This window comes from Rattus norvegicus, chromosome 2 (assembly GCF_021556685.1).
Source record: "Rattus norvegicus strain SHRSP/BbbUtx chromosome 2, alternate assembly SHRSP_T2T, whole genome shotgun sequence".
In the NCBI taxonomy this organism is placed as follows: Eukaryota; Metazoa; Chordata; class Mammalia; order Rodentia; family Muridae; genus Rattus; species Rattus norvegicus.
The window spans coordinates 218175684-218194894 of NC_141535.1; the positions used below are offsets into that span (position 1 = coordinate 218175684).

The following is a 19211-nucleotide window of genomic DNA, read 5'->3' on the forward strand; positions in this document are numbered from 1 at the left end:
TGTTGTGTTGGTTTTTTTTTTTTTTTTTTAACCCACTGAACCAGCCTGCCAAGTTCCCAGAAAGATACTTTCTAGCAAGCTTTCATTTTGAAAACTTTGTCTTTATATATAATACAGGTTTCATGAGAAATAAAAAACCTTGCTCTGTTAGTGTTTCCCAAGTGCTATAGCAACATCTAAAGATACTCCACAGTAAATGTTCAATTCTCTTTTGAGACAGTCTCTATGTAACCCCAGCTGTCCTAGATCTCTGACTAGGCTGGCCTTGAACCTACAGAGATCCACTAGCCTCTGCTTCTGTAACCTCCAGCCCTAAGTGGTCAATCCTTTATTTATTGGAGCTTCAGTTATAAGCCTGAGAGTATAACCTAGAAACAACTGTTATATATCTATATCTATATATAAATAAAATCACCCCATGGAGGAAAGAGAGGGGATTGGCAACTTGCCAGGGTACTATATTTGGAAGTGATGAGTCGTTGTTCCCTAGCCAGTGACCCTCCTTGTGCGTCAGTCATAGAAGATGCCTGACCACAGGTCTAACACAGTGCACAGAAATTGCCACTCCTGCAGGCAACGGGACAAAGCCAGTGGAAGCAGTAATAGTACACTGCTTCAGAGACAACCATAGAACACTTCAGGAGATTCTGATGAAGTCCAGGATGTCAGTTCTTCATAGTTTCTGTACATATGCTTCGGGAAACAACTTAATTACTTGAGTTTTGCTAATTAAAAATAAGAATTCAGGGGCTGGAGAGATGGCTCAGCGGTTAAAAGCCCCAACTGCTCATCCAGAGGCCCTGAGTTCAATTCCCAGCAACCACATGGTGGCTCACAGCCATCTGTAAAGAGATCTGATGCCCTCTTCTGGTGTGTATGAAGACAGCTACAGTGTACTTATATATAATAAATGAATAAATCTTAAAAAAAAAAAAAGAATTCAGTTTTCTCTAAGGTCGATTCTCAGACTCCCTGGAAGCTCACAGAAGGCACATCATCAGATTAAAATGTCTATTTATGAAAAACAAACTCAATGCTTTCAAAATTCAACATCTTAATAAGCAACATTTGGTGCAGTCTGCTGCTTAAAGGAAGGAAGGAAATATGAGAAAAAATAGAAGAGCATGTTACAGTTAGTTTGCATCTGACAAACATGCATTTTTATTTTTGCAATTATTTTGTAAATAAAAACAAAATTATATTCAAAACACATTTATTTATGAAATCATTTGAAGTTGACTTACATAATTTCAACAAGTAAGGGCATTCATTGAAAAAATTCTGACACACAATGCACCTGTCATTAGAAAAGTCTTATTGACACACTGAGGAGCCAAGGTCTTTCCTTGTCTTTTCTAATGCAGATCTCGGCACAACATCCATCAAGCAGCCCCAGCACTAAGAATACTTCAGCAAGGGAGCCCAAAAGTCATAGTCTTCTCAGTCATACTCGGAGAATCGAATGTGCTGACTGGCTTGCTGGGTCTTAGCCAGTCTAATCTTCTCAGCTTTGGTGATTAGCTAGAGAGAAGGGAGAAATGAGAACGTCTTGGGAATTCCAAAATCAAACAAGCATCACTCTGGAAGCCTTACAACTATCAGGCTGAGGAACACTTTTAAAAGCTGGGGTGCAAAGACGAATGAGATCATTACGTTTTGATCAAATCAATTTACAGAGAACTGGGAGAATTTTATGAAATAGACCTTAACTTTTAGAAACCTCCAATTCCGGTTCATTACTCAAAAGCTTCCACAGAACGTCACTCACTCCTCACTGTCGTTTACCTTCTCATGATGAGCCACAACTTAGCATTATTTTGAATCCCCCTCCCCCGCCCCCTGGATAGTAATTGCTATGACTAAATGCTATGAGACCCTTAATTACACTGTGATTAAAGATTTATACATTATTTGAATGGGATGTCATGATTCTAGGCTGTATACTTCTCAAGTTTGCTTTACAAACTGTTTATTGGCAAGGCATGGTGACTGACATATCTTTAATCCCAGCACTCCAGTGGCAGAAGGATCCCTTTGAGTTCAAGGCTGGCCTAAGCCACACAGTTCTCAGAAAGAAAACCAAACAAACAAAAAAAACAAACAAAAAAAACCACCCCAAAAAACCCAAACAACAAACCGTTTACTGGAAGGATAATTCAGTGTGGGACGGACTATAGTGCTCAACAATTATGTACACTTTATTATGATTATTAAAAGATTTGTTTATTTATTTATTTATTTTTTTTTTATCGTGTCAAGGCAGAAGAGGAAGAGAGGAAGAGAGAGAGAGAGAGAGAGAGAGAGAGAGGAAGAGAGAGAAAGAGAAGATTTGTTTATTTTATGTATAAGAGTACACTGCGGCTGTCTTCAGACACAACAGGAGAGGGCACCGGACCCCATTACAGATGGTTGTAAGCCACCATGTGGTTGCTGGGAACTGAACTTAGGACCCCTGGAAGAGCAGTCAGTGCTCTTAATCACTGAGCCATTTCTCCAGTTCCTATTTTGGTTTTTTTGAGATAGGGTTTCTTTGTATATCCCTGGCTGTTCTGGAACTTGCTCTGCAGACAATGGCCTTGAACTTAAGAGATCTGCCTGCCTCTGTGTCTAGAGTACTAGGATAGAAAGTATGTGATACCACGTATCTGTCTACTTTAAAGGTGGGTACCATCATACCAGGCTTGTTTTCTTTCACTCTACCTCTTATATGATGTGATTCTTTGCTGTTTTGTTTTGTTCAAACAGGATTTCTCCCTGTAGCCTTGGCTGTTCTGGAACTCACAATGGAGATCAGGCTGACCTTAAGACACCTACCTAATTTTACAATTCTTTTGTGCCAATTACACCTTCTAAAACCTGAGTAGCTGGGACTGTAGGTGTAGACAGTCAGCAAAATGTTTCCTTAGCAGAAAAAAGTTATAGCTTAGTTTTAGGGGATCAGAAGTGCAAGGCTTTTCTCGGCTTGAGTGAGCTTGAGGTCAGTGTGTGATGCCAGGAACCCTGTCTCAATCACTCAATCCATTAATCAAATCTAATGTCATACCTGTTGATAGGAGGCCATAACAGGATTCAATTAAAACACTGTTTACAAATGGCAAGAATAAAAATTCTGGCTAGCCTAACACACTAATGATGTGTTTCCAAACAGGAATTCTGTCTTTAGCTGGGTAATATCCAGCAGTAATTCCAATAAAAGTCCATTTTGATTAAAAACAAAGTCAAACATCTAAAAAATGTGGGAGATGCCTCTGGGATAGGGCACTTCCTTCAAAGCCTGACAACAGGAGTTCCATCCTTGGGACCCACATGACAAGAGGAGAAGCTGCCCTTTAACTTCCATGCTGTGGCACAGGCACATCTACATGAAATGTAAAAATAATTAATTAAAAGTATTAAAGAATATTTAAACAGCTGAAGTGAAGAAATAAAAAAACCCTCACCCAGCACCGCAAAGCCTTGAGCCTTGGCTGATTCCTGGCTTCCAAGAAGTGAAAATTAAAGCACATCCCACCAAGACCTGGGGCAGAAAATCAAGTCATAGTTTCCTATGTTCGTAATCCTGAGTTCATTTACATTTGCCTGATTGCCATATGCAAACATCTGTGCAGAGAGTAAACACACTTTCTGTTGATCTGCTTGCGTTTTTTTGTTTGTTTGTTTTCTTTTTTTTTTGTCCTTAACTCATGGAATCAATGAGCTGTCATATAAGGAAGGAATTATGTCATAATCACTGAAATTTTGTCATTGTTCTCTATGTACTTAATAATTCCCATTACTTTAGCCTAAAATGTTGCACTTCTGAATTTTTAAGTGGATCTGACAGCGGCCTGGTTTAATCTTCTGTGCCACACTGGCACTGCTTAGAAGCAAGCTAAGGGAGAACAGGAATGCGTTATCCACGCCTACTGCTCTGTTTGCAGGAGCACAGAGAGCATCAGCTGTGGCAGGTAGTCCAGAGGTAGAGGAAGCACTCCTTAACACCCTCAGGGAGCTGAGTTCAATCTCCAGCACCAGAAAACAAGTGAGATTAGCAAATGGTTAGCTGTGGTTCCCTTTCTTCTAGCTGGGTGGCAGCTCCATTGAATTTCAAACTGTGAAGGCAGCTAGCTTCAGTTGTTCCTATCTAGATCACGCCAACATCCCTGATAATGAAGCATGTTAACTCATAAAGAGTAACTGCTTTGTTGTTATCCCAGTTTAACTTTACAAAATGCTAGGTAAAGCACTTCTTTGCTTGAGACTAAAGTGATTAATAAAGAATTTAAAAATTAAAAATAGGGCTGGAGAAATGGTTAAGAGCACTGACTGTTCTTCCAGAGGTCCTGAGTTCAACTCCTTGCAACCACATGGTGGCTCATTTGTAATGGGATCTGATGCCCTCTTCTGGACACACCAGAACAGTGACAGTGTACACATATACATAAAATAAAAAGGTTTTAAGATTAAAAATAAAATGTTTTAATGACTAGTTCAAAAAAATATAGCCAATTCAAACAAACCCTCACACTAATTAGAAGAATAAATATTACCTATCTGTTCTGGATTACTACATTGCCATCTGAACTAGTTTTGAAATTCACACCTTCAAGAAGAAAGAGCCTCAAGGAAGGAAGGAGGCCTCCCTGTCTCCACTCAAGAAAAAAACTTGACAAAACCTAACAGTGGCAAGTGTCCTGTCAATCATCATCAATGCCAAAGGAGGAAAATGAAAAAACACACCAAGCCAATATGCATAGGAAATCTGCACCATGGCTTTCAAAGTTCTTAACAGTCTATTCTAAGCCCTTCTACTACAACAATATTTAAAAGAACAATCATCTGCTTTCATAGAATAAATGTCATTCTCAGTGAGCAACATATTACATTAATTATCATAGAAATAAAACTGTTGAATGAATCAGTTTGTTTTAATTATTTCAGTTTGCTGGTGCCACTTATCATAAAAAACGTGGCCATCAGAAACTTCACATGTGTCAAGCCTGTACAGAAGAAAATCTTTCTACAGGCACTTATCCACAACCTACAAAGCCTAGCAGCTCTGAATCAGGACTGGGTCCACTTAAAATGCAATCACAGTTATGGATCCTTGTGAGAAAGCATCTTAACTCCATCTACTCCAAAAGCAGGAGAAATCTGCATTCTTTTTCAGTCTGAAGCAGTACTCTCTAAGAGGAAATACAAGTGAACTCATCCTCATTTATTACCATCAGAAGATGCATACGACTCCTTACCTTTTCTGTGCCTCTTTTCTTTTCCCGAGGTTGATTAAGTTTGGCTTGTCTATCTACCAAAATCTTCTGCCAGTACCTCTGCTCATGATCACCTTAAAAAGAAGCAAAAGCTCTGACCACCAGCTCGAGTGTTTGGGGGAAGAGGTTCATTAGCCCAGTGCAGAACAAGTAAAAGAATCCCCTACAATAATAAGTGTTCACCAGAAACACAATTGGGTTTTACCAGAAAGGATCTCGAGGTTCCAACTGTGCTTCTTTTTAATTTCAGTCTGTGCATTCATTACTGCCTGAGCATCCTCTGGGGTTTTGAATCGGGCATGGCATTCAGTATCTCCTTCTAGCAAATCAATGTAAACAACTTCTGAGATTGTGGCCAAAATATCCTATACAGGAAAGAAACATGAAAACTTAAAAATCACCTTAACAATGTCTGACAATAAACGAATGTAACCAGAGGTTACAAAATGCATTCTATCAAGCTACTCTCTAGTTGATGGGTAAATATATAAAATATTTCTAAAATATACAGAACTACTCTTCAAATACATTTACACATAAATGAGAAGCAATTTAACAACGTATGGCAAATTACTGTAGCTCATCCTCTTGAATGTGACTTTAAAATATGAACTGACAAGGGGATCAGCTGAGGGAACTCTTGTACAGTTGAACAGAAATGGCCCATCGCTCAGCAAGCTGGAAGGAGGTTAGTACGAAGAAGAGGAAAATACAAGGAGGAGAGGCTTGGAGAAGCTGAGTCGCACTCACCTACACAACACCACGTGTGAATGAACACAGAGAACCAGCTCTCAACATTGTACAATAACGGACAGAAACTGAAGGCTCTTGGGGAGGTTTACTGGAACACAGCCCAACAGCTCTCAGTTTTAGATAAAATACCTTAGTAACCTTTTCTAAGCAAGCTGAGGTCACCCAGCAAGGAAGAGTTTTACCTAGAACACCTGCTGTGAGCTCTAATTAAGGAGATTCCTGCATTCTTAATCAAGTTTTTTTCCTCACACCAGGTTCTCCACAGAACACACTGCATTTATGCAGGAATGTTACAGTAATCTTATTGTTAAATGTCACTCATTAAAACTAAAGAAATAAAGAAACTGTTTAGTATAGAATAGAATTTTCTAGGCACAATAACTCAAATTCTTTTAAAATGTTTTAGAAAAAAAATTGAGACTTTAGCTATTGTAGGATAAAAGAGTGTATCCTTTAACTGTGACGGACAAGAGAACTGCAGGCCTAGAAGACAGAAGCTCACCCTTAACACATGCTCTGTAAGACAGGAACTTCCATACTGAAAAATGTTTCCTTCATCAATCAAGGAAAAAAAAAAAAAGAGAGAGAGAGAGAGAGAGAATGAGACCTGAGAGCCTTCCAATGTTGTTACCCAGTTAATCATTACTACGTAAGACACAGCAAGAGACCAGTCTGCACTGAGTTGATGAAACTGTAATGGGTTTCCTATTCGTGGTGAGAGTTTTATAATCAGTTTTTCAGATAGTTTAGAGTACCACAGTTCAAAAGGCATTTACAATTTATCCATTATAAAGTCAGGCTAATATCCTAATTAAAAACCCATATAATGACAAATTAATCTGGTAATCAGTGACAGCAACAGAGCTCAGTTTTTGTTTCAGAACAACTAAGTAATTACAACAGGACTTTCAACTGTTGCATTACCAAATTCTCCTTTGTGTGCTTGGGACTGAGTCCAGGCCTCCATGCTTGCACAGCATTTGCTTACTGTCAGGTTATTAAGCTACATTCTGTATTGTTACCATGTTTTCAGATGTAAGCTAATAGAACCTGGGGTTGGCAAATACAGCTTGGTCTACAGAGTGAGTGCAAGGACAGCCAGGAATACAGAGAAAGCCTGTCTTGAAAAATCCTGCCAACCAACAAACAAAACATGCCATCAAATATCTTTATCGATGAAAAGCTCTTCAAGGCTTAACACTGAATACATATCTCAACAACTCCAAGGTCAAATCACTATCATTTTCCACGGAAGTACAGTCACCAACCATTAGGGAAACAAGAAAGGCAGGCGTTCAGGCTTCTATCCTGAGGAATTTTGGTATTCAGAGTAAAGCTAAGAGTTGTCAGAGTTACCCTGGACTCTCTTAGCAGTTTACAGAGAGGTACAAATTCTGACTAGAGTTGTTTTGTTTCCATACTATTTTGAAAACATGTCACATGGGGTTCATAAGTATTACCTTGACTTGTTTCCTGCCTGGGAGAGGGTCTTCGCTCAGGATCTTCACGATCACTCCAGTCACGAACTGCGGGCCCTGTGCACTGACCTTCTCCTGGGTGGAGCACTGCTGACCACTGCCTGCTGCTGTGAGAGGAAAGAGGCACAGGTAACTTCCTCACCCCTCACATTTCACATGAGAAGCACCATCCTCCAACAGCAGAGACTTCTCAGGCTAACTTAAGGAACTGAGAACTCGTGCAACTGGAAATTAGTATTAAGGAATCACATTGCTCATTGGAATCAATATGGAATAAAACGCATTATACATCTAAACCAAAGACTAAAAGTTGAATAGATATATGCCAATATAAACATAAGAATAATCAAAGCACACTACTCAAATGCGAGAATTTGTATTTGTATAATTTATAAGAACTTAACATCTTTACCAATACTACAGCAAGTGAGAATATGCTTTAATATGTTCCCACTTGGTGCACATCGCCCAGTAGACCTGCAGTCGCTCTTCCTCCCTCTAGGCACTCTGGAGTGAGCTCACAGGGGATGTAGGGAAAGAGTAGGCAGGCGGTTAAAACTTACTGGGTAATATAAACCTTCACATTTTTGTCTTTTCTTAAAAAATTTCTTTGGTAATGGTTCAGCTTAAACTGGGGAAGCACTCTATCACTGCTATGAAGCCACCCTTGAAAACATTTATAGACTAAAGCCTGCTCTTTGGTGTAAATAGCCAAATGACACTGCATGAGCTTCACCCTTTCAGTCCCCACTGCAGACTTACGAGGCGCTTTGGACTCTGTCTCCATTTCCGACTCCAATTTTATTTGAGATATTGTTTTTTTTAGAGAAGCCATGCTAGCTTTTTGCAGTGCCAAATACTCTTTTTTCAAATCCATCCATTCAGTCCTGTAAAACAAAAATTGAACTACTATAGTGACAAGACGACCCAGTCAGAAACCTGAGGTTGACTAGACATAATGCTCACAGTAACTCCAAGTCTTTCCCACTTTCCTTTTTTAAGGCACACATTTACATCATTTGTTAAGCCATAAATCTATCTTGCAAACACACAAAGGAAGTTTCTCTTCCTTAATACTCAAGGAAAATGCTTGAGGAGTTTCCTAGTTGTTTCTAATATTCAATTGTAAAATCACTTTTGAGTCACTTCCCTGAAGTAACAATTACTAAATCAGGCAACTTGTGGAAAAGGTAAGAGACTGGGATTCAAAGATTTCTCAAATTGCTTCCAATTTGAGAGATAACATTCCTTAGGATTTACTTAATTCAAAAGGAATTTCTGAGAAGAAAAAAACAGCCCGTGACAGCAGTTTATTTATTTACATACATTTAACATGTAGATGTGTCTTCAGGCAGCCAGGGCTCCCCCAGAGAAGCACAAAGCCTCCCGGGCTCTGTGGGGGTGCTCATTGTTACCCTAATCTGTGCCATCAAACAGGCAGATAGGGGATTTTTTTTAAAGAGGAGGATATCTTGTGGTAATGGTTTTAACAGTTAACATTGACATCTGTTTACTTCAAAAAAGGGGAAGAAAAAAACCGAGACCTACCCTGGAGCCCCAGGATCTACTTTCCCTGGGAGCTGATACATTAAAATAACAAAGGCCCTGAACCGATTCTCCACATAGAAAGCCCAAGGACTGCAGGAGCTGGGAGTCGTATAAATACCAGGTCTAAAGTCGCCGTCTTCCACCCTCCGAGGAGAGCGAGAAAGCAGGTCACCAAGGTAAGGTGAGTCTGCAGCCTGGTCCCTTCACGGCTCCGAGCCAGCGCTCCTCTAAGAAGCTGCCGGGCGGGCGGGCTCCCTTCCACTTTAACATGGGAATGCTTTCTGTCGCATTGAAGAGTAAGTGCTGCCATGTTTTAGTAGAAGTGAACTCAAGGTTCCCTGGAGGAGTGAACACCTTGGCGTCTGGTGGGAGTCCCCTCTGCTTTAACATGGGATCACCTGCCTCCATGTTTCAGTGGGGGTGTCTTCAAACTGTTCACCATTCTCTTTAAAATGCTGCAGTCAAGAGCCTGGCAACTTCGTAAGTATAAAGACTGGGCTTCCCACCACTTAAACGTGGTTGTCCTTGCTTTGGAACGAAGAAAGTAAGTGCTTCCATGTTTGGGTGATGGTAAGTTTTCCTTTATCCTCACGCCTTTAAGAACCTCACTGGAGTCTGCGTAAGGGGCCTCCTTCACTTTAACATGGAGGCCCTCGCTGTGCCTTTAAAATAAGTGCTTCCAGGTTTGAGTGTGGTGGCTCCTGCTTACTCCCTGGGCGGCATGAGGACCAAGGCCGTCACTGCTGCTAATCTGCAACTCTGTTGAGCACACACTGGAATTGCACTTTAGCAATGGTGATGGAGTGTGTCGGTGGCACGGAGAAGGAACGGGCACTTACTTGGACAGCACCCGCAGCGGTATCACCTCCTCGCCCATCTTATGCCTCTCCTTATGCTTCTTCTTATGCTTCCTCTTCCCCTTGGAGAGCGAGTCGCCTTTCCTGTCTCCCGGCTCCTTCTCTTCTTCCGTAGAGCAGAATTCCAAGTCTAAAAAGAAAGATTTCCGTAAGACCGCTGTTGTGAAGCAGCTGAAGCATTTGTGTAGTCCAGTGAGGGAGGGTACCTACCTCTGTGCTCCTTGGAGACCTCAGAAGCAGCTGGGCCACCCCCATCCTTCTGAGCCCTCTTCTTTAGCTTTGGCCTTGGTGGGAGGCAGTCTTCGTCCTCAGCACTGCTTCTCTCCCGCTTCCCTGCCTTTGACTCAGGTAAGCCGCCGGTTTCCACCTTGTCCCGCTTCTTCTTCTTCTTTGCAGGTTGCTTTGGAGCTTCTGGGGTTTCCGCCTCAGAGCCCTCAGAGGCTGTCCTAGGTCTCTTCGTGGCTTTACTCACACCCGAGCTGCTGCTGTCCACAACCAGCTCCTTAGCCTGCACACTCTCTTCCTTCTTTATTCTGCCTTTTTTCTTTTTCTTCTTTTTCTTCTCTTCTGCAACAACGTCATTTCTATTTACAGCCATAGTTTATTATTTATTACTTATTTACTATTTACTTTGGCCAAGTAAGCACTCACCAGCTACTCGTAAGGAAGGGATGGGCTTGTTTTTCACCGTCTTGGGGAATATGCCAGGCTTTCTGGGTGCTTCTTCTGGTGGGTTGTTCAGAAACTGAGAACAATTGCAAAAATTTTAAGTTATTCTTGCTAATCTTGTCTTTCTTACTTTTCAGGTCCCACAGAGAGAAGTACATACCTCAATGGCTTTTGCTGCTTGCTCTTTTGTTTCAAACTCCACAAAGGCAAATCCCTTAGGATCCCCAGTAGACTTGTAATGTGGAATACTTATGTAAACAACATTGCCACATTTCCCAAATACTCTCTCAATCCAACTGTGAGTAACGTTTTTTGGGAGCAACTCCTGTAATAAATCAGACATCCTATGAATAAAGTTCCTCCATTTTACCAATAAAGTGGAAAACTAGAATTAAAACTTGTGTCTGTGTCGTTTCTTACCACATATACCGTGCGTTCTTCCTCGTCCTTTGGTCTCTCTCCTAGGGGTTTTTTCCTCCTGATTCTGGTCCCTTCTAAGTCCAACTTTTATAAAAAAGGAAAAAGCTGAATAAAGTTGGTAGTCAGTTGGATGTGGTTGGTGTGTAATGAAATGGGGCTTACTTACCTCTACAACAGATGAGCTCTTCAGTGCTCTGGCTATTAGCTTCCCATCAGTTGTCAGCTTCTTCATTTTGTTAAAAGACACCAGAAGGGAAATGTCCACATCTAGTTTATGCAAAAAAAAGGTAATAGAGTATGTGTGCATGTAAGTGCATACACAGGTTCTCTTTGTGTATGCATCTTATATATAGACATACATGCCCCATGCAAACCTGAGTTGGAAATTTTTATATGAATTAGGACAATAGATTACAGGGACTTAAATTAGAAACTTACATCCATCTCTAGATTTTTCAATTTGCTCTCGCAGAAACCTGTCCTTGTGAAGGTTTGCATCTCCAAACCAGAAGTCCACCTGCTTAGCGATATCTGCAAGCACCTGCTTAACCCGTGATCGCTTCTTTTTTTCTTCTTTTCTCTTCTCAGTGCTTTCTTCCATGGTTTTTTGGTTTTCAGTTTCCATTCTGAAAGAGTAAAACAATCAGATGAGGTTTCTACAGCAGCTTATTGTAACTACGCCCCTGTCACCTGAGCCTTCGTGCTGCAGAGGAGATCATTAAGTCCTTGTGATGCATCTCGTCTCATAACTACATGCTAGTTTTTATCGAGTCAAAGCTGGTACGGCAAGTGCAAATTTTGAAAGTATACAAGTACCTGATAAGTACTTTAAAAGAAAGGTGAATGCTGTATAACCAGAGGCCTCATTCTATCCTGTCAGGCTTTTATTCCTATCAACGAGCTCTGTGTCTGCCTAATCCCAACGCTTACTACCTAACCTCTTCATCCGGCTTTAAGTTTTCTTTTCCTGGATCCACCAGAAATTGAAGATTTTTACCCTTTGCAAAATAATACCAACTATAAAACCCTGAGATCAGAAAGCAGTCTCAGCTCCTTCCCTCATACTCTACAGTTAATTCACCAGCAGTCAGACTAGCACTGGCTTTAAATACATCCTGAACATTAACACTTATTTCTAAAAACTTACTTGGTCCAAGTTATTATCACGTCTCACTTGAACTATTCCAAGACCTTCCCTAATAGTAAGCTTGCTTTTACTCTATTTTCTTACAATCCATTTCCTGCTGTGTCTTCCCCTAATACTCCTGTATGCTTTAGTTATTTACCCAGATCTGTGAATGTCTGTGAAATGTCTGTGAATGTCTGTGAATGAATGTACTGTGTAAGAGAGGCCTTTTCTTTCATCCAAGCTAAAACAGTCCCATTGATCCCAATCTGAACTATCTCCAAACTTTTCGTTCTATGCTCACCGCTATCTAGAATTAAGAGTTTTGTTATCTATCTACCTCACTATAATACAAATATATAGAGGCAGAGGCAGATCACTACATATTTGTGAGGTAGTTACACATATTTAAAAGTACCTGTAGCGAGGCATGGTGGCACGCACCTAAACCCTAGCACTCATGAGGCACTCAATGGCAGTACTCTGAATGTCGGTACGAAGCATTTCACTTCTTTTCTAACGTGGTAAAGTATAAACAAATATAAATACAGACTACAATGATCAGAGCAGGCTCCACTGCTAGCTGTTAACTATAAAGGGCAGACCTCCAGTTTTCGAGTTCTTTTCCCAGTCAAAGCCCACCATCTAAGGCAGTGGTTCTCAACCTGTAGGTCAGATATCTTTGGGGCATACATATCAGATATGCTGCATATCAGATATTTACATTACTATTTATAACAAAATTACAGTCAGGAAGCAGCAACAGGATGATTTTATGCTTGGGGGTCAGTACTACATGAGGAATTGTATTAAAGGGTCACAGCGTTAGGAAGGCTGAGAGCCTCTGATCTAAGGCATAGTGGAATCTACAGTACACGCCTCTTCAGCTACCAGATCTAAAGCAGTGCCGACAGAACTGCAAAAACAAAGACTTTCAAGTTATCACTCCACTATCTTAACCCAGAGGCCATCCTTCCTGTTTCTCTTAAGGATTACTTTTGTAGCTTAGCATATTCCAGTTCAGGATGGTTAAATACACATTCAATTTAGAAAAAGTTATAGACCAAACAAAGTCACACAAACGATGGAACAATTCAGCTTCCCTACTCCAGGCCTAAAGAAAACCAGTTACTTACATGGCTATACTTTGGTTACAGAGCTCCCTCATCTTTAACCTTTCTATCTGTCTGTCTGTCTGTCTTTCTCCTTGATGCTGGGAACAGGGATTAGACCCATGGCTTTCCACATCCTAGGCAAGTATCCTACCACTGAACTATTCCTCAGCCCTTGCTATATTCCCAACCCTGTTTGTACTTTCCCAAGGTCCTGTAGTAATGAATAATTATATTGCCATCCCACACATTACAAAGGAAATGTATTCTTTGCGACCAAAAACTATTTATCATCACTAATGCTAACACTATGATCAACCAAGTTGACCACAAGCCATGTCTGTATGTATTTGGACCAAGTTTTCTCATTATTGTGTTCCAGAAAATGTAGACACAAATCTTATCTATATAATAGTTGCTGTGAAGATGAAATAAAAAAATGTAATTTAAGCACTTTAGAAAATGCAGCTGTGGAGAAGTCTGCAGAGATGTGGTTAAGAACACTTATTGCTCTTGCCCTGGACACACGTTCAGTTCCTAGCACTGACATCAAAGCTCACAACCTCCTGTAACTCTGGGTCCAAGGGGGGGGTCCAAAGCATTCTTCTGACTTCTGTGGGCATATGGTGCACAGACAGACATACACACATATATTACATAAGTTAAAAAAAAAAAAAAAAAAAGACTCTCAGGCTGGAGAGACGGCTCAGCAGTTAAGAGCACTGATGCTCTTCCACAGGTCCTGAGTTTAATTCCCAGCAACTACAGGCTGGCTTACAAGCATCTGTAATGGGATCTCTGATGCCCTCTTCTGGTATCAGAAGACAGCTGCAATGTACTCATAAACAAAATAAATAAATCTTAAAAAAAAGGGGGGGGGGGCTTGCTGTGGAAAGCATGATGCTGTGTTATTTTTTCACCAGTCACTAAATCCTATCAATCTGATCTTCAAAATGGTTCTTATCCACATTTAATGTTTTCTACAACTGCTATTACAACATAATGAGTTTATAATATGCACCAGAAGTCACCTATCCTTTCCAGAAGGATACAGGTGTTACCTGTCCATAACACTGATGTGGTTTGTGAAGGTTATTTCTTATTTTTGGTAATGAGCCTAGCTTTTAATGGCTAAGCCATCTTTCCAGCCCGTGAAGGTTATTCCTTAATTTGCAACATTAGTAATTCCTTATCTTTTTTTGGGGGGGGGGTCCTGGTGTATAATATACTGTTAAATGGGTGTGATGTCACACAACTTTAATACCAGCAGCACTCGGGAGGCAGAGGCAGGTGGATCTTTGAGTCTGAGGCTGGCCTGGTCTACAGAGTGAGTTACAGAGCTCAGGAGAGCCAGAGCTAGAGAAACCCTGCCTCCAAACAATCAAACAAACAAGCAAAATCCATCCACAAAACCCACGGTCTCGGAACAAGGAACTTACTGTGTAGCAATGCCAGCTATTCACATACATGGTTTAAATCTTGATTACTTGGTAGTTTCTTTCAACTTTTTTTTTTAAAAAAAAAAAGATTTATTATTAAATATAAATGCACTGTAGCTGTCTTCAGACACACCAGAATAGGGGATCAGATCCCGTAACAGATGGTTGTGAGCCACCATGTGGTTGCTGGGAATTGAATTCAGGACGTCTGGAAGAGCAGTTGGGGCTCTTAACCACTGAGCCATCTGTCCAGCCCTTCTTTCAACTTTTTAAGGGAGCCTGAAAGGTTATATACTTTAGTGAAAGCTAGGTAGGTAAGCAAGCATTGATGTTTCTCTTACACTGTCTACCTTTTAGTAGAAGCTTCCCCACCTTGTCACCATCCACAGTATATTCTGACCCAGGAATTCTTAATCTGAAATCCCTGACACTTCTGGGAGTTTAAAGAAACCTTAGGAATCCATGAAATGTTATAAGACAGATTTTTAAAGAAAAGGCAAAACCATGCTTTCACAAATATAAATGACTATGGCGAATGAACTTAAGTAGGACAAATCCGTTTAAAGGAGAAAGACCAGATCAATATACAATAGAAAGTTGAAATGAATGTTAATATATACTGGTCAGGGAATGACATACTTGGGCAAACATGGTTTTTCATCTTTATGTTTTCAACAAGTTAAAAGTTGTAACACTGCTCAAAGACTGAATGCCATAATCTGGATGTAAGCTATGCTACATGTAATAAAAAATTCAAAAAATTTTAAAATCATAGGTTTTGCTTGTAAAGTCACAAACAAAATCTTTCCATTAATACATGTAAAATTTCCAAAGGAACTCGACGATAACATTTTTCAGGATATGAAGAAAAAGAAGTGTACCCAAAAGATTGAGAGCCAAAGTTGTAGTCACAGCAAACCCCTTAGTGGCCTGCAACTTTGCTTCAAATGAATCTTTTAGTGTGAATGTTTTAGCAAGCCATTCGATTTCCCACCACCGCCCAGCTTCGAAAGACTAATAAAAGGTAGTCTTACTTCCTGAGGACTTCCATTTTCAATGAAATCTCTACTCATATTTTCCCTTAGTTTCTCATAAATGTACTCAGAACTTTAATTCATCATTTATCCTTAGGCATTTTCTGTAGAGGGCCGACAGGGTGAAAGACTAGCAAAAGACTTAATTCTAAAATGCAAGTTCTCACAGCTGATGTCCTTGGGCAGACAACCTGTCTACCACCCACAGATCCCCTGAGCAACCCTACTTCCGCAGACTCTTCCAGAAGCCGGGCGTGCCCCAAACACCCCAACACCCCAACACCAAGATCGGCCCGCCCCCTCCGTACTACAATCCGAATTGCAAGGGCCGCCAGGGAACTGCGCGTGCGCACAGAGTACGTAGCCGAACCAACGGAACAGTGGCGAGGGGGGCGGGGTGAACCCGACCACAGATGTAGGATGGACCTCAGGATACCAGACTGAGAGGAGCTTCCACCTCACCCGGTCTGAGAGGATCTACAGGCCACTTGTGACTTACTCCGTGCACGTCCTCAGATCCACGGTCAGCGATTGCGTTCTTCCACGCTTTCCGTCTCCCGACCCTAGCAGGCGGCGGAAATTTGCGTCATCCGACCAGCGACGCGCTTCTCTCAGCCCACTACAGAAGGCCGGGTCCGAGGCTCTGTGTCCGTCACTGACGTCACAGGCGACGCATCTCGGGGGCGGGACCTGGGGGGTGTGGGAAGCGCGTTGACTGCGCTCGGATGCGGAATTCCATTGGTAGTTTGCGAACGGTGGCGGTGGGGCCTCAGCCGCAACGTCCCTGCTTGATGACGTCTCTCAAGTTCGCGGGAGAAATTCGAAAGTGGAGTTCATGTCATCGAGCAGGTGAAATGGATACTTTCTGGTGTTCTAGGCAATGAAGGGTTAATAGACTGGGCGACTTGGCGCGGTTGGGAGAGCACTGGACACTGACTTCGCCTCCACAGAAACCGCCCACGAGACGCCGTTAGAATGCAGGGTGAGGCGGTCACTGTCGAGGCCCATCCCGGTTGTGGTTGTTTTTGGGGCTGATAAAGGACCAAGGGTCCATTATTATTTAGTGACACAAAACCTTGATTTGTCAAGTCCTGGCAAGTAAAGCTATGTTTCTTTTAGGTATTTGTACTGTTATTTGTGGTTTGGAAATTTTACTGGTTTGGGCCGTGCTGTTCTGAGCTACTGTGTCAGCTTTTCTTTAAAAGCAAGGTTATGCCACGGCTTCCTGCTGTTTTCATGGAAAGCTCTCCTCAGCATAACAGAAGATCATATACATCCGATTACTGATGACTCCTGCCTCATCCTCATTCTCTAGTGCTTTCCCTTTTCTATGCTGCTTAAGGATCAGGCCTCTGCGCATACTGTTTCCGGGTTGGGAGCCACCCTTCACTGGTGAGGACTTGTGAGAACAGTGTGTTGGGCTCCAGAGCCAGACTTTCTAATGTAATAGATTAAGAATTGGACCTGAAATGTTACCAGTTAGTAATAGCTAGTTGTCACGTCATGTCCCTGGAACCACTTGTAGATATGTGTGCTCATGTGTGTGTTGCTTTGGCATCGATTTTCAGTTCACCATCGATGATTTCAAGATTTCAAAATTTGACCTTATATTTTTAACCAGTTATCAGGATAGTTAAAGTAGGTGCAGCACCACTGTCTAAGAGATTTCTCTTCCTGGGTGTGCTGGAGTATTGCTTGTAATAGTCCAGCTATTCCAGAGGCCAGAGCAGGACTGTGCAACTTGGCCAGATCCTATTTTAAACACACACAAAGGCTGGACACGTGTAAGCACTATTACCTAATTTACGTAAGGCCTTGTCGTCAGCCCTTAGCACTGGGTAAACGAAAGAAAAATTCCTTGCAGAGGAATCATATGTATATTTGGTCCTAGGATACTTTGCTGTACTGACTAAGGTATAGTTAGCCCTCTATATCTGTAATTTCTGTATCTGTGTTCAGATGGAAAATAGAAAAAAAAACCTGTTAGTACTGTGCATACAGATTTTTTTAAAAGATTTATTTATTATATATAAGTACATGGTAGCTGTCTTCAGACACACCAGAAGAGGGCATCAGATCCTATTACAGATGGTTGTGAATCACCATGTGGTTGCTGGGAATTGAACTCAGGATCTTACCAGCCCCAGATTTTTTTTTTAGTTATCATTTTTTTCTTCTTCGTTTCTTCTGTAGTTATCCCTGACTATCCTGGAGCCCTGTAGGTAGATAGACCAGGCAACCAGGCTGACCTTGAAGTCACAGAGATCCACTTGACTATGCCTCCTGTGTACTGGAATCAAAGGTGTGTTCCACTAAGTCAGGCATGCCACCATGCCTACTTAAATAATACAGTTTAATCACTATTCGCATATCATTTACAACTCACTAGGTATAAATAATCTAGAGATGACTTAATTTATGTTAGAGAATGTGTACACGCTCCTATATTATATGCTAAAAAAACCTGACATTTTATGTGTGAATGCAAGTGGAAGGTTCCAGATGTTGATATTTGTGGTCCTGAAACCAGTTCTTGTATACATAAGGATTACTCTAACAGAAAAAATTTAAAACACAAGGGGGCCATCTTGTGGTAAGTATGATTTAGGAAAATAAATTGAAATTGGGTTCTAAGGAGCAATACATATTGAAGGAAAAAACAATCCATTTTCTGATATATAGCAAAGGCACCTGGAGAGGTGTGTACAGAATATTAGTAACTTTGTCAATTTTACTTAGTTTTACCTATATTTTCCATTGTGTGGTGTCTCAAAGTTGTGTCCTCCATGACCGATACACTTTTGTTTCTCTTGATGGCTTGATAGTCTTGGAATTCTTTGGTTTCTGTTTCTAGTCAAGATTTATTGAAGAACTTTGTATTTGATACTTATTCTTTTTATCAGGGTTGATTGATAATTCTCTGCTGTTTTTCATTTTAGAAGCTATAAATGTTGAATAAAAACTGATTATTTTCTGGACCTGACTATTTTATAATCTCAGAAGAAACAATGGAATGTCAAGAATTTATTGTAAGTCTTAATAATTTTCCTTTTTGTGGGAGAGGGATAAGAGACAGGATTTTATGTATCTCATACTGGCCTTAAATGAAGTTGAGGATTACCTTGAATTTCAGATCCTCATGCCTTTTTCTCCCAAGTGCTGGGATCACAGGCTTAAACCACCACATCCTGTGTATGTGGTGCTAGAGACCAAAACCAGTCTCGTGAAGACACAATTGGTCAAACACTGTACTAATTGAGCTGCATCCCCAGCCCCTAAGTCTGACTAATTTTTAAAATTTTTTTCCTTCCTCTCCTTTTATTTCTTCCTGTCCCTTTCAAGTATCTTGTTAGCATTACCAGAATCTTCAAAACAAGAAAAAACAGGGTATAAAATTAAGTTCGAACATCAGATAATGATTAGTTTTCTAGTATAATTGTGTCCCAGATATGGTACTGAGGTTTATCTGGGAAACCTAATTCCTACTTATTATCTGTATATTCTATAGAAGTCATTTGTTAAAACT

At 40.8% G+C, this 19211-nt stretch overlaps 2 protein-coding genes across 10 annotated transcripts in view; one reads left to right on the top strand and one right to left on the bottom strand.

The window, feature by feature from the left end:
• Positions 1-1196: 1196 nt before the first annotated feature.
• Positions 1197-16294, bottom strand: Larp7 (La ribonucleoprotein 7, transcriptional regulator). Of its 4 annotated transcripts, none has more exon segments than NM_001044290.2 (13): positions 1197-1521; positions 5232-5323; positions 5455-5614; positions 7463-7584; positions 8243-8367; positions 9868-10015; positions 10096-10452; positions 10537-10630; positions 10715-10879; positions 10975-11058; positions 11141-11241; positions 11413-11600; positions 16185-16294. In NM_001044290.2, coding segments are annotated over 12 exon segments (1716 nt in total). In that variant the 5' UTR covers position 11600; positions 16185-16294; the 3' UTR covers positions 1197-1440.
• Positions 16295-16481: 187 nt separating this feature from the next.
• Positions 16482-19211, top strand: part of Zgrf1 (zinc finger, GRF-type containing 1) — a 62484-nt gene continuing 59754 nt past the window's right edge. For 4 of the 6 annotated variants that reach the window (XM_087624984.1, XM_087624991.1, XM_087625000.1 and 1 more), the window contains exons 1-2: positions 16482-16534; positions 18625-18714. In XM_087624984.1, coding sequence (XP_087481110.1) covers positions 18694-18714 — 21 coding nt within the window. In that variant the 5' untranslated portion in view covers positions 16482-16534; positions 18625-18693. 6 annotated transcript variants of the gene reach the window in all.